Source organism: Notolabrus celidotus, chromosome 11 (genome assembly GCF_009762535.1).
Source record: "Notolabrus celidotus isolate fNotCel1 chromosome 11, fNotCel1.pri, whole genome shotgun sequence".
NCBI classification, from domain to species: domain Eukaryota; kingdom Metazoa; phylum Chordata; class Actinopteri; order Labriformes; family Labridae; genus Notolabrus; species Notolabrus celidotus.
The window spans coordinates 36,615,357-36,629,481 of NC_048282.1; the positions used below are offsets into that span (position 1 = coordinate 36,615,357).

Below are 14,125 nucleotides of genomic sequence, written 5' to 3' on the forward strand. Positions count from 1 at the left end.
CTCTTATTTTGAAAAGCCTCACCGGATGTGCTCCTCTGACAGTGGGAGGAAGCAGGAACCTAACATAACTCTTATTTTGAAAAGCCTCCCCGGATGTGCTCCTCTCACAGTGGAAGCAGGAACCTAACATAACTCTTATTTTGAAAGGCCTCCCCGGATGTGCTCCTCTCACAGTGGGAGGAAGCAGGAACCTAACATAACTCTTATTTTGAAAAGCCTCCCTGGATGTGCTCCTTTGACAGTAGGAGGAAGCAGGAACCTAACATAACTCTTATTTTGAAAAGCCTCCCCAGATGTGCTCCTCTGACAATAGGAGGAAGCAGGAACCTAACATAACTCTTATTTTGAAAAGCCTCCCCGGATGTACTTCTCTCACAGTAGGAGGAAGCAGGAACCTAACATAACTCTTACTTTGAAAAGCCTCCCCGGATGTGCTCCTCTGACAGTAGGAGGAAGCAGGAACCTAACATAACTCTTATTTTGAAAAGCCTCCCCGCATGTGCTCCTCTGACATTAGGAGGAAGCAGGAACCTAACATAACTCTTATTTTGAAAAGCCTCCCCGGATGTGCTCCTCTGACATTAGGAGGAAGCAGGAACCTAACATAACTCTTATTTTGAAAAGCCTCCCCGGATGTGCTCCTCTGACAGTAGGAGGAAGCAGGAACCTAACATAACGCTTATTTTGAAAAGTCTCCCCGGATGTGCTCCTCTGACAGTAGGAGGAAGCAGGAACCTAACATAACTCTTATTTTGAAAAGCCTCCCCGGATGTGCTCCTCTGACAGTAGAAGGAAGCAGGAACCTAACATAACTCTTATTTTGAAAAGCCTCCCCGGATGTGCTCCTCTGACAGTAGGAGGAAGCAGGAACCTAACATAACTCTTATTTTGAAAAGCCTCCACGCATGTGCTCCTCTGACAGTAGGAGGAAGCAGGAACCTAACATAACTCTTATTTTGAAAAGCCTCCCCGGATGTGCTCCTCTGACAGTGGGAGGAAGCAGGAACCTAACATAACTCTTATTTTGAAAAGCCTCCCCGGATGTGCTCCTCTGACAGTGGGAGGAAGCAGGAACCTAACATAACTCTTATTTTGAAAAGCCTCCCCGGATGTGCTCCTCTGACAGTGGGAGGAAGCAGGAACCTAACATAACTCTTATTTTGAAAAGTCTCCCCGGATGTGCTCCTCTGACAGTAGGAGGAAGCAGGAACCTAACATAACTCTTATTTTGAAAAGCCTCCCCGGATGTGCTCCTCTGACAATAGGAGGAAGCAGGAACCTAACATAACTCTTATTTTGAAAAGCCTCCCCGGATGTAATTCTCTGACAGTAGGAGGAAGTAGGAACCTAACATAACTCTTATTTTGAAAAGCCTCCCCAGATGTGCTCCTCTGACAGTGGGAGGAAGCAGGAACCTAACATAACTCTTATTTTGAAAAGCCTCCCCGGATGTGCTCCTCTGACAGTAGGAGGAAGCAGGAACCTAACATAACTCTTATTTTGAAAAGCCTCACCGGATGTGCTCCTCTGACAGTAGGAGGAAACAGGGTCCTAATTTATACAGTCTATGGTCCTAACCGTAACATAACTCTTATTTTGAAAAGCCTCCCCGGATGTGCTCCTCTGACAGTAGGAGGAAGCAGGAACCTAACATAACTCTTATTTTGAAAAGCCTCCCCGGATGTGCTCCTCTGACAGTAGGAGGAAACAGGGTCCTATTTTATACAGTCTATGGTCCTAACCGTAACATAACTCTTATTTTGAAAAGCCTCCCCGGATGTGCTCCTCTGACAGTAGGAGGAAGCAGGAACCTAACATAACTCTTATTTTGAAAAGCCTCCCCGGATGTGCTCCTCTGACAGTAGGAGGAAGCAGGAACCTAACATAACTCTTATTTTGAAAAGCCTCCCCGGATGTGCTCCTCTGACAGTAGGAGGAAGCAGGAACCTAACATAACTCTTATTTTGAAAAGCCTCCCCGGATGTGCTCCTCTGACAGTAGGAGGAAACAGGGTCCTATTTTATACAGTCTATGGTCCTAACCGTAACATAACTCTTATTTTGAAAAGCCTCCCCGGATGTGCTCCTCTGACAGTAGGAGGAAGCAGGAACCTAACATAACTCTTATTTTGAAAAGCCTCCCCGGATGTGCTCCTCTGACAGTAGGAGGAAGCAGGAACCTAACATAACTCTTATTTTGAAAAGCCTCCCCGCATGTGCTCCTCTGACAGTAGGAGGAAACAGGGTCCTATTTTATACAGTCTATGGTCCTAACCGTAACATAACTCTTATTTTGAAAAGCCTCCCCGGATGTGCTCCTCTGACAGTAGGAGCCGTTAAAGCTGAGCTGTTAGTTTGTTCAGATTGTTTCCGTCGACGACTTTACCCGAGTGTGAGCGAGCAGACAGACACGGAGGATTTACACACATCAGGAGGAGAACTCCCAGACAGTCTTCTTCTCTCCCTCCAGGACAGCCTGCTTTAAAAAAGAAGAAGAAGAAGAAGAAGAAGAAGAAGAAGAAGAAGTCGACGCCATGGATCCCGCCAGCCAAGGTAACTAACTGTTAGCTTAGCAGGCTAGTTAGCGTTAGCTTGCTGTGAGCTCTCCCCACACAGCTCTCTGTTGTTCTGCAGGATTCTCTTCTCCCTCTGAAGGTTCATTAACATGTTAACTTTACTAATGAAGTTAAAGTTTGATCACTATCAGTGTAATAAATCAGAATACCTGCTGAACATGCGCAGACAGGATGGGCCTGATGCTAAGTGACAGAAAGAGGATCGAGTTTCTAATGTCACTTTAATTAGAGATACACTTTAATTGAACACACCTGACATTCACACAGTGACAGTAAGGACATCTTCTCTGTGACACCCCCCCTGAAGAAGACTCTTTTAACCCTCCATGTTCCAGAGAAGACTTGTAAACAGAAGCTCCTCTGAGAGCTAACACTGTTTGTTTTGGTTGCTCCTTAAAGCTCTGCAGCAACCTGTCTTTACCTCCTCTTCACCTGGATACCTGCCTCTGTGTGCAGTCAGTGTTTATCTCTCACTACGAGGCTGCATGAAGAAGATCTGCTGACTAATTTAGCTTTGACATGCTAACACTGCACTGACAGGTCTGCAGCCTGTTTGAGATCAGATCTGAGTTTCAGCAGGAGAAACTCTGACTAACTGATAGCACTGCTTCTGCTTTATCATCACACACTCCTACCTTTGACCCTGTTTCAAGCTTCCCCCATCTGGAGGAACTAAAGAGGCATTTTAAAGAAACATCAAAGGTTGTTTTAGGTCAACTTGTATAGTTTAAAAAGTCACACAAGAATTACTCTGAAAGGGACACAACATGTGTTCAAACTGAGACATCACTGATTGGTAAACCGCCCTAAAACAAGCCAAACAGAAACATCCCGCTCTGTTCTTTATGTCTGGGGATTCATTTTGTCCCTTTCTAAACTTCCCAGGTCAGATTTAAGGGTCAAAACATTTGCCATCCTTCATAATGTGTGAGTCTCAATAGAGAAACAAAAGAGGCCCAAGGTAAAAGGGTAACACCAAAAATATAAATGTTTGCTTTTCATCTTTTCAATACAGTCACAAATCACACAGCTGTGGCAACAAATCTCTTTAAAATGTACATTAACTGAGAGAAGAGAAAGGAGACCCACTTGCCATCCTGCCCATAACCCACAGACTTGATTGTGATCATTTTTAAAGAGCGTATACTACGATTACGATGGATTCCCGACTAAACAAAAGCTGCACATAAAAAACTTGGATATCAAGACTATCAAAAAAGGCACAAACAGTGCCTCATGGCATGGCAACAGCGGAGGAGGCTTCTTGGGTGCTCAAATACCACCTGGTTCTGGTTCCAGGCTGGTGCTCGAGCCCGTGGAAGAGGCACGGCATGACGTCAGATTTAAGTGACCGCTTTTCCCAGCAGTGCTAGCCAAACTTTTCCTCACAGCAACGGCAGCTTGTCTCCTCGACCGTCCGCTGCCTTGCCTTGGAATCCATTAGTCTCTTTGATTTTTTCTGCCGCAGGACAATGGAGGACGCACGTTTGGTATGTGTTTTTGATCACGGCAACCCCGCCCCTCGCCCCTGACGTAAGCAATTTGCGGTTCTAGACCAGCAAAGAATTGGAACCGGTTTTCCCGGAAGGAAAAACAATTCTCAATTGAACGCCAGCTCCGAACTGGCACTGAAACTGCCTCGTTGCAAACCGACTCGGCACCAGTTTGTTTCGCCACCCCCGCTCGAGCCCGTGGAAGAGGCACGTCATGATGTAACTTCTACGTCACCGCTTCTCCCAGCAGCGCTAGCACAAACTTTCCCTCTCAATAACAACGATATTGGATAACGTAGCACGCTCGCTGGTGCTGCTCCTGAAGAGAACTTATCCAACTTTCAAAACACTTCTGTGCTACTCCTCGTGCTTTACATGGACGACGACTTCATATGAGAAGAAAGGTAAAACTGCCTCGGTGGAAAGCCCGCCCCTTTACCTCACACTAGCTCGACTGAAGTTAGGTTGAGTTCAGCATTTCCAATATGGCGCCCGCTGATGATCAGCTTCAAAACTTCAGAAACAGATGGGTGATGTCCAAGCAGCAACCTCCGGTCCCAAAAATATGACTCCAATGAGGAAGTGCTGTTCAAAAACTGCAGTTCATCAAGGACCCGCTTGAGGCTGGCTCAAGAAGTACCGGAAACCACATCCACACCAATTCAAAGAAGCCGATCTTTACAGCAGAAATAAACATGTTTACAGCCTGGTTCAAAAAGACGAGTGTAGTCTGGATAGCTCAAGTCTCGATCGGCACACACTGTACGGGGGGTGAATTTGTTCATAACGCGGTAATTTCGAAAATATTAAGATTACAAATCTTCCAATGAGAGGCACAGCTGACTTGATTGACAGGCGGGAACACTGTAGCTGTTAGCTAGGAGGCTCAAAGCCGCCCTCTTTACGTCACAAACGCTCAACAGCAGCAATATGGCTGCCACCGAGGATTGGCCTCAAAACAGCTCTTCAGAAACAGATGGGTGGAGTCACGGATACTACGTCCATTATTTATACAGTCCATGCCTTCAACATGTCAACGGCTGTGTGGAAGTATTCTGGAGTGTCGTAAACACTGTTGTTTGTTCGCTCCATCTGCTCTGTTGAGATTGATGCGTCGTGATCCGGCAGAAATAGAAGCCTTGTGTATCTGATCCGGAGGACTCAAACCTGCCGGATCAGAGATTCAGCCGGACCGCAACGGAGCGGATCCAGTGGAAGTTAACACATTGACTAGAATAGAAACCTATCAGCTCCAGAGCCGTGACAGATCAGAGACGGCTGACCAAGGAAAGCTCACAGCCTTACTGGTTTTAATCATGTTGATTGTAAATAAAGTGAAAACAAAACACGTGACAAACAGACGTCCCTAACCTCCTGTTTGTGTGAAGAAGAAAACCTAAACTGTCTGAAGTGTCGTGCACTGATTTTGGAAACATGACACAGGAAATAAAACCTCTGAAGGTGCATGTTTTTAACTTCTTCTCTTAGACTTGTTTCAAAAAGGTTGAAATATTTGAGAACAGAAAAGTACCAGATTGAACACTGAATCTCCAACACAATGAGAACATCTTGTATCCGTCACCTGAGGACACGATCAGATATTTGGCAGCTTAAGGAGGTTTGGCACAGCCGGAGCGGGCGAAAAAAAATATATAGCAGAAGCTCGAAACCCGGAGTAAAAATAGACTTAATGCAGCAACAGTCTGTTCTGGTTCAATGGGAGGGAGTACTCTGAATCTCTGGACTCCTAATAGATAAAGTTATTGAAGCTTTAAAGACGTTCACAGTGCAACATCCACGTCTGCACAATCAATTGCACAGACTTGCAAAACAGCCAGATTAGAATTATCTGCAGGTCAGGATTGTGTCTTCATCTGAGGAGGGAGATTAAGAAACAAGAGCTTCATCCCGACATCTGCAACTATGAAAAGAAGCACAAGCGAGAGACGAAGCAACAACATCCGCATACAGACGGCCGCAGATATGACGGCTCCACCCTGAAGGTGTATTGATTCAGTGCAGAGTGATTCAGAGCGGCTCACAGGAATAACAGCAGCGAGGTCAATAAGAGACAACGTGGCTCCTGTGAGAAGAAGAGAGGGACAGAAACTGATCACTCTTTGAGATCGTGGATGTTATCAAACTGTCTGTTTTATGTTGTGCCTTCAGTGAGCCGCTCATAGAGGTCATAAATTCCTCCTGCTCTCTCTTTTACTCAGCAGTAGTCGAACAGGTCTGTAAACACTGAGGCATGTGCACGATTCAGCCACACCTATATCACTTTAAAGCCTCACTGCTGCTGCTGCAGTGTTGCATCCTGGTCTAATTCCTGCTGATGTACACATTGTGTTTCCAGATTACTCAGGAGTCATTTTCTCAACTGCGTTCCTGGGGAGATAAAACAAACGCCTGGAAGTTTGATCCTTTAAGGGCCGGGTTTTTGTAGAGTAGAGTCATGTGAGAGCGCAGCCGGCATGAGAAGACACCGCCTGAAGCTTTACTCTCAGGTTTCAGAGCATCATTAAGGGAACTGCAGCAGACGTGGCCTGGTTCACTCAGCTCTGTTTCACTGGGAGTCATTCAAATGTAGGCAACTCTTACACAGGACTTCCCCCAGATCCGTGTCAGGTCCATCTCTGATCCCTCACAGCACCAGATCTGATAGGTTTCTATTCTAGTCGATGTGTTAACTTCCACTGGATCCGCTCCGTTGCGTTCTGGCTGCGTCTCTGATCCAGCAGGTCGGAGCCCTCCAGATCAGATACATAAGCCTTCTAAATCTCCGACACAGCGCATCAATCTCCACCATAGACTGTATAAATAATGGGTGTAGTATCCGTGATGTCACCCGTCTGTTCCTGAGCGCTGTTTTGAAGCTAATCTTCGGCGGCAGCCATATTGGAAATGCTGAACTCAACCAAAAGAGTGTGAGGTAAAGAGGCGGGGTTTGAGCCTCCTAGCCAACAGCTATGTGTTCCCGCCTGTCAGTCAACTCAGTAACGTCCTTATTTGGGCAAAAACTCGTAATCTTAATATCTTCTGAACTGTCGCGTTATAAAAAAATTTTGAACCAGGCTGTAAACATGTTTATTAATGCTGCAAAGATCGTCTCTTTTGAATGGGTGTGTATGTGGTTTCTGGTGTTTCAGCCAGCCTCTAGTGGATTCTGATGAACTGTAGTTTATAACACTTCCGCATTGGCTTCATATTTTGAGACCGGAAGTTGCCACTTGATCTCAACAGAGTAGATGGAGCGGGTCAATGTGTTAACTTCCACTGGATCCGCTCCGTTGCGTTCCGGCTGCGTCTCTGATCCAGCAGGTCGGAGTCCTCCAGATCAGATACACAAGACTTCTATTTTTGCTGGATGCTGGAGCACGACGCATCAATCTCAACAGAGCAGATGGAGCGGGACAGGAAGTCAGGTTTCACCAAAACAAAATGAAAACATCCGGTTAATTTTCAGAATAAAACACTCTGTGTTATCACCAGATCGTATTTCACTTAACTACAACAACAAACCAAAGTCATGATGAGCGGAGCCAGGCCTGGAGTCAACAGGTCAGAGGTTTTCAGAGGACCAGAAAGACAACATGGATGAGGAGAGGAGGAGGAGGAGGAGAATCCTTGATTCAGTGATTACAGCAGGGAAAACCTCGGTCACATGACTCCAGCTGTCCGGCGGTCCTGCTCTCTGCTGTGCTCTCAAAACGCAACCAGTGGGTGTTGACGGACGAGAGAGCAACACCCACCGTTTGCGTTTTCAGAACGCAGCTTGGAGCCGGACCGCAGCGGATCCCAGAAGTGAAGAATTAGGGTTCAGTTTACCAGATTTTTGTCAAGGGCCTGAAAGAAGCAGAAAGTCTAAATTCGTCTGACCAAACTCTGATTTAATAACCTTTACTTATCGCCGTACTACTGCCATAAGATACTCTCTCTTTCAACCTGTTCTATCTGGATGATTAAAAGTTTGTACAAGTATAATTATCGTCCATGTGTTCCTTTTTCCTCCTTTTGTTGTAATGTTTACTCTCCTCTTCTTCTCTGTGGTGGTGTTTACGTACAGACAAAGACTCCATGTTGCTCAGAAGGACAGAAAGCTTCTTACGTGTCTGTCTCAGAGAGCAGCTCCACTTGTTGCTGCGTTAATTGCCACTTTCTCCTCTTGCGGGAAACACGAGCGTCGTCCTGGCGTTGGTTTGTGTGTGAGTGTGAAACAGAGAAGCACTCTGAGCTTTTAGCACTTCAGATCCGAGTGTTGTTTACCCTTCTGCTGCCTCCTCCTTTTTCCACTCTTCCATTAACGTCCTTCATTATTCTTTCTTCCAGATATCAACCTGAACTCTCCTAACAAGGGCCTCACTGTGGAGCACCCAGACACCCTCTCCGACGTGCCGGTGGAGGGAGCGGTGGGAAACGCGGTCAACCCTCTCCCCCCCGGCCTGACGGAGGAGGAGGCCGAGGAGCTCCGCATCGAGCTCACAAAGGTGGGAAACTAATAATCCAACATCAGCAGGTGTTTCTGCAGAAAGTCAATAACTCCAATCAGAGCTTCTGTTGATGATGTTTGACGTAACACAGGTTTCTGAGGCCTGAGGCAGACCGGGGTTAAATCAAAGTGTTTACACAAAACAGCTGACTTTCAGACTGCAGTACACACTTTATTCTACTTCCTGTTAATCCAGCTTTTACCTGTTTATCTATTAATGTCAGAAAGTAGTGAAATAATCGTTGGGAGTTGATGTTTGCAATCAGGATAGTTTGAAGTTGATCTTGCTCGTCATGCTCCAAAGAATCTTCCCTTTTTTCAGATAAACATGAAACATAAATCCAAACAGAGAGCAGCTGAAAGCAGGGAAAGAGTTGTGACTGAAGGAGAAAAACAAACGGCCTCAAACTCTCTGTAATGTGTACGTTGTGGTTCAGGTGGAGGAGGAGATCAACACCCTGCGCCAGGTCCTGTCAGCCAAAGAGAGACACTCCACAGAGCTGAAGAGGAAACTCGGCCTCAGCCCGCTCAACGAACTCAAGCAGAACCTCACCAAGGGCTGGCAAGACGTACAGACCTCCAACGCGTACGTATTGATCAACACGGTGCTTTTAAAGTGTGTTTAATATATTGTTATATTCAGATTTACCTGGAGAGGACAGAGAGAGGAAGCATTCAACTTCCTGGAACCTAATATTAGTAACAGTCATGGAAAAGTTGAATCCTGAAGCTATAAAAACTGACCCCAAACAAACCCTGGATCACATAACGAGTCGCTCACCCTCCGCTCTCTGTTCAGCTTCAGTTCCACTCGCTTCCTGCTCCCTGACACATAAAGAAGTCCGTGTTTACACTTAAACTTTTGGTCCTCTGTCCCTCTAAGAAAGCTGGATGCGCCGTGCTTTATGATACTGTGGAAAAGGAGTGAACTCTCCAGGACAGATACCAACCAGAGAATCATCTAAGCGTCTGTTTTGGAGAGTAAACGTTCTAAACTCCTTTTTCTTTATTTCTTTGCTCTCTTTTCTTCTTAATGAAACAAAAGACAGAGTAGTGTCGCTTCTGCTGGGATCAAACCGTGCACGCTTCCTCTTTGTCTTTTCCTGCAGCTTCTCAGTCAGATCTCTTTAATCATTTTGAAGTGAATTCTGCAGTTTTAGATTTTAATAAGCTGTTGAATGTCGAGGCAGTGCTGTGAGAAAGACTGGGAGTCTGCAGAAGGTGCTTGTTATAAATAGGGATGTCCCGATCCACCTTTTTGGCCCCTGATCCTGATCAAATATTTCCCTAGATAATAGTTGCACAAGAGATTAGAGAGTTGAGTTCTGTTTTTTATTCCTTAAACAAAAAAAATGAAATTAAAAAAATAACTAAAATATGTCTTATGTTTATTCCATTTAACTAAATACAGCTAGCATTGGTGTAAAACTCTTAATCTGTGTTACAAGCTCTGCTGTATGAGACCCACCAGACTGGTGTGCATGCATTACAGCACTCTTAAATCCAAGGCTGCTCTGAACGCAACACTCACGAGACAGTGCGTGATTCACAATGTCGGCATCAAGCTCCGAGGCGTAAATATTGGGAGTGATGGTGAGATTGAAACACGCCCGGTTGCATGCCGCTAGCTACGGAGGATGCTAATGCTAATGTAACAGACCGTCCTGTGTTTGGTTTATGTGGTCGCCTTTTTGAACCATATGTCCCTGGAGAGTTACTGTAGGGTGCGTAGAGCAGATGCTTTCTCTGTAATGTGTATGGCGGTGCACATGTCAATCAATCAATCAATCAATCAATCAATCAATCAATCTTTATTTGTATAGCGCCAAATCACAACAAACGTTATCTCAAGATGCTTTTACTAACATAGGAGGTCTAGACCACTCTATGTCAAATTATGAACAGAGACCCAACTTCAAGACAGGATAAGACTCAGTCTGACCCCACCTTAATCCATCATGAGCATTGCACATCGCAGTATTTAGCTAGTTACAGTGGTGAGGAAAAACTTCCTTTTAACAGGCAGAAACCTCCAGCAGGACCAGACTCATGTTAGACAGCCATCATGCCTCGACCGAGTTGGGTCTGGAAAGACAGATAGAGGGGAGTAAGAGAGAGAAGTGATAGTGATGAGACGAGTAGTAGAAGCTGTTGCAGCTGGAGTCCAGCACGTCCGTATCAGCTGGAGTCCAGATCGTCCGCAGCAGGAGGACGTCTACGTTAGCTCAGAGGAACCTACGAGACAAGGGAGCTCAGGGACTCCAGAAAGGTCTATGGTTAGTAACTTTAATGGGACAGGCAGAGTTAAAGTAAGTGATGAGGGGGTTGGGGGGAAGGGGGTGAGCTAGGATCCCAGTGTGTCAGTGTGCCAGTTCCCCCGGCAGTCTATGTGAGTTCTACATCAATGTTAAACGAACTCAGAAGGCTGATTTATACAGGGTTCCCACGCGTCCTGGAAAACCTGGAAAACAGTTGACCAGTTTTCCAGTACTGGAAATCACCTGGAAAATGGGAGAAAAAGTCAAATGTCCTGGAAAATTATTCCAACATGACTGTGTGTGATCTAACAAGGTTAAAAAAAACACATCCCCATTCAACATTTGTGGCCATTTTTGTCATTTACTTCTATTCAGGTCAATTAATGCACTGATCATCTGATTATTATTATTTATTTATTTCAGTAAGGCAGCTTCCAGATTCCTTTGCTGGCTCTTTTGTTTTTTACTTAGCTCATTTTATATTTTTGGAGAAAAGAGAAAGCTGAGATGAGAGTTGCCCATCATTGTTACTTGGTTGCACTAATAAAGTGCTGTACATCTGTGGTTGCATTATTCTATAATCAATTTGACATCATTTTTAAGCATGTAAGAGATGATTTCATGGATAGCCATAGACTTTCAATGTAGCCTTCCACTGAGAGGAACATATTAGACTATTTAGGAACTAAATTAGGAACTAAATTTAGACTGTCATACCAGCTTGATCATCAGTGAAAATGTCCTTGAAATGTCCTGGAAAATGATCTCTGGAAAAGAGTGGGAACCCTGATACAGACATGATTACATGAAGAATAGAGAGGAGGAGATGGAATACACGGACGATGATAGGCGTTTCCTCTGGATGCAAAAGCCACGAAAGAGCTGCGGGCACGATAACTTAGTTTCATACGCAAATAACATGATGAGAAGGGATCCAGTTTTTAAAACTTTTAATAAAGAATAAAAAGTCAAAGTCACATGGTAAAAGAACTGTATGCTCTCACACCTGGCACAGCTCTGTCTCTGTGTCACTCACTCTCCATGTTCCAAGTGAGTCAATCATTAACTGACAAAGGGAGCTATCCAATCACATTCCAGTCGCATTAACCCCTTGTGCCCTGAATATTCTTTCTTTCCCAAAAAGGCACAAAACATAAATTTAGCACTATTTTTTCAAACAAATTAAATTGATATATTGTGGCTCTTACAGTGATATAAATACGGGAAACACAATGCCGCCGAGCCGACCAATCGCGGGTACTGTCATTTTGGAGGAGGTGCACGTCAGCTACGTGCTTAGGCCTCTGCGTAGGTATGGGAGCTACGTGGACCCCCGATGCAGAGGTATAAATCAGCCTTAACACTCATGTGTTAGCATTCAGCTGCAGATGCTGTTCAGTGACAGCGGATGTAAATGATCGGATGAGATGATCGACTCAAACACTCATCACAGATCTATTAAAGAAGCCCAGATCGGCTCCAATCTGATAGTTGAGATCTGGATCTGGATCAGGACATCCCTAGTTAAAATGAAGAAATGCACTTTGTGGTGAAACAAGGCTTCTTTTTGGAAGTTGGTGCAGTTTGAGAGACTGAAGTCAGACCTGATGCAGCTAAAAGTAACAAAGAAATACAATAAAACATCCATCCAGAGGATATTTAATCTCTGATCTGCAGAATCTTGATCCATCTTGTTCGATTAGCTTAAAAACAAAGATGAAACAATCCTTTTAAACATGGTTCCTTTACACACGTAAGAGGCGTAGTTCCCCCCTCTGACTCTGGACTCTGCTCAGATGAATCAGCACTTCCTGGAGACATTGTCTGATAGTAAACGCGTTATCAGAAAGAGCCAGTCACAGCATGACTCATCCTGCAGTGACACACGGAGCCTCCGACGTCTTCAGAGTATTAACTGAGGAGCTTTACATTAGACAGAGTCAGGCGTCACCTTAAAGAGGAGAGGAGGAGCTGCTCCATCACTTACTATAACCATGTTTCTAATTAAAGGAGTTCTGATTGTTCTCAGCAGGGGACAAATAATTACTCAAAGTTTGTTTTTCATGTCTCCTCGTCCCGTCGCTCTGCCTGTTAGACTGAAGAGGACGTGATTATACATGATTAATGGAGCAGCAGGAGGCGTTCGCTCGAAGAGAACACAACAAACTCATCTGCAGAATCATCACGCTGAAATTCATTAATGAGTTCTTCCAGTAAAAAGGATCATTACTGCTCTCCAGCTTCATTTATTATGAAGAGGAAACAATTAAAACCTGAACCAATCCACTGACACCACTTCAGGGTCTCTTAACCTCCCAGTTTATCCTGTTTTATGGTATTTTTTAATTCTTATCATGACTGATATTTAATCAGTATATCAAAATGAATTTATGCACCTGTTACAGTCATGCATTTAAAAACTCAGAGCAGCTGTGTCTCTTAAAGATAGAAGTATTATTCCAGGAAGTTACATGATATTAACGTACGTCTTGTCATGCACTTGAACACATCATCATCCTCAAGAGTGAGATAGTAAGATTTCTGGGAGCTTTCTAACCCCCTTCGTCCCTCCTGAGCCTCTGCAGCTTTAACACCCTGGTGTCTCTGTTTCTAGCTATGTGAGAACCTCGGGGAAACTGGGCGAGTGGAATGGGAAAGTAACCGGTTCAGATCTGTGAGTCCGTGCACTGTTTGCTCGCTCGCTCGGAGATGATGCTGTGTTTGCTCTCTCACGCTCCTGACTCTCGCTCACTGTCCGTGCTCCTCCGCTCTCACCTACTAACCATGTTTGAGAACACCGACGCTGCTGTTTGACTTTGTGTCTGCTAGAACAAACCTTCATCTCCACAGGGGTCGCACAGAGTTAGGTCAAAGGTTGGAAATGCCTGATTTTGATCGTTATGTTTCTTAACATTTTAGTTTGGATGATGAAGCCTTTAATTGGCTTTTAATTTCAGCAAAAGTATCTGAAAAGTGCTTAAAGGTGACATATCATGCTTTTTTCATCAACATATATTGGTCTAAGAGGTCCCCAAAACATGTCTTTAAAGTTTATGCTCAAAAAAAACACTTTGAAATCAGATTTTGATCTGCCTGAAAAACCCTCTTCTTCAGTCCTCCTCAGAACAGGCTGTTTTCTCTCTGACCACGCCCCCTCAGGAAGTGGGTGTGGCCTCGGCCGTCCAGCACGTTGATCTAATGTTTACATGTTGGCTGAATATACACGGCTGCTCACAGACCCGCGTTACTTCAACCATCTGAATCTGATCCAGAATCTGATCCTGACGGAGAGGTGCCTGCAGCAGGACCT

At 44.7% G+C, this 14,125-nt stretch overlaps 1 protein-coding gene across 1 annotated transcript; it reads left to right on the forward strand.

Annotated features, from left to right (window-relative positions):
• Positions 1 to 2,293: 2,293 nt before the first annotated feature.
• LOC117821635 (tumor protein D54-like) lies at positions 2,294 to 9,198 on the forward strand. The gene is made up of 3 exons (XM_034696053.1): positions 2,294 to 2,552; positions 8,398 to 8,555; positions 8,995 to 9,198. Exons 1-3 carry the CDS (start codon positions 2,534 to 2,536, stop codon positions 9,181 to 9,183), a joined length of 366 nt encoding a protein of 121 aa, XP_034551944.1. The 5' UTR covers positions 2,294 to 2,533; the 3' UTR covers positions 9,184 to 9,198.
• The last annotated feature ends 4,927 nt before the right edge of the window (positions 9,199 to 14,125 follow it).

What these genes read in the sequence shown, in the direction of transcription:
- LOC117821635 (XM_034696053.1), top strand. An exon ending in TCCGCATCGAGCTCACAAAG is followed by an intron (nt 8,556 to 8,994) that starts GTGGGAAACTAA and finishes GTTGTGGTTCAG; the next exon opens with GTGGAGGAGGAGATCAACAC.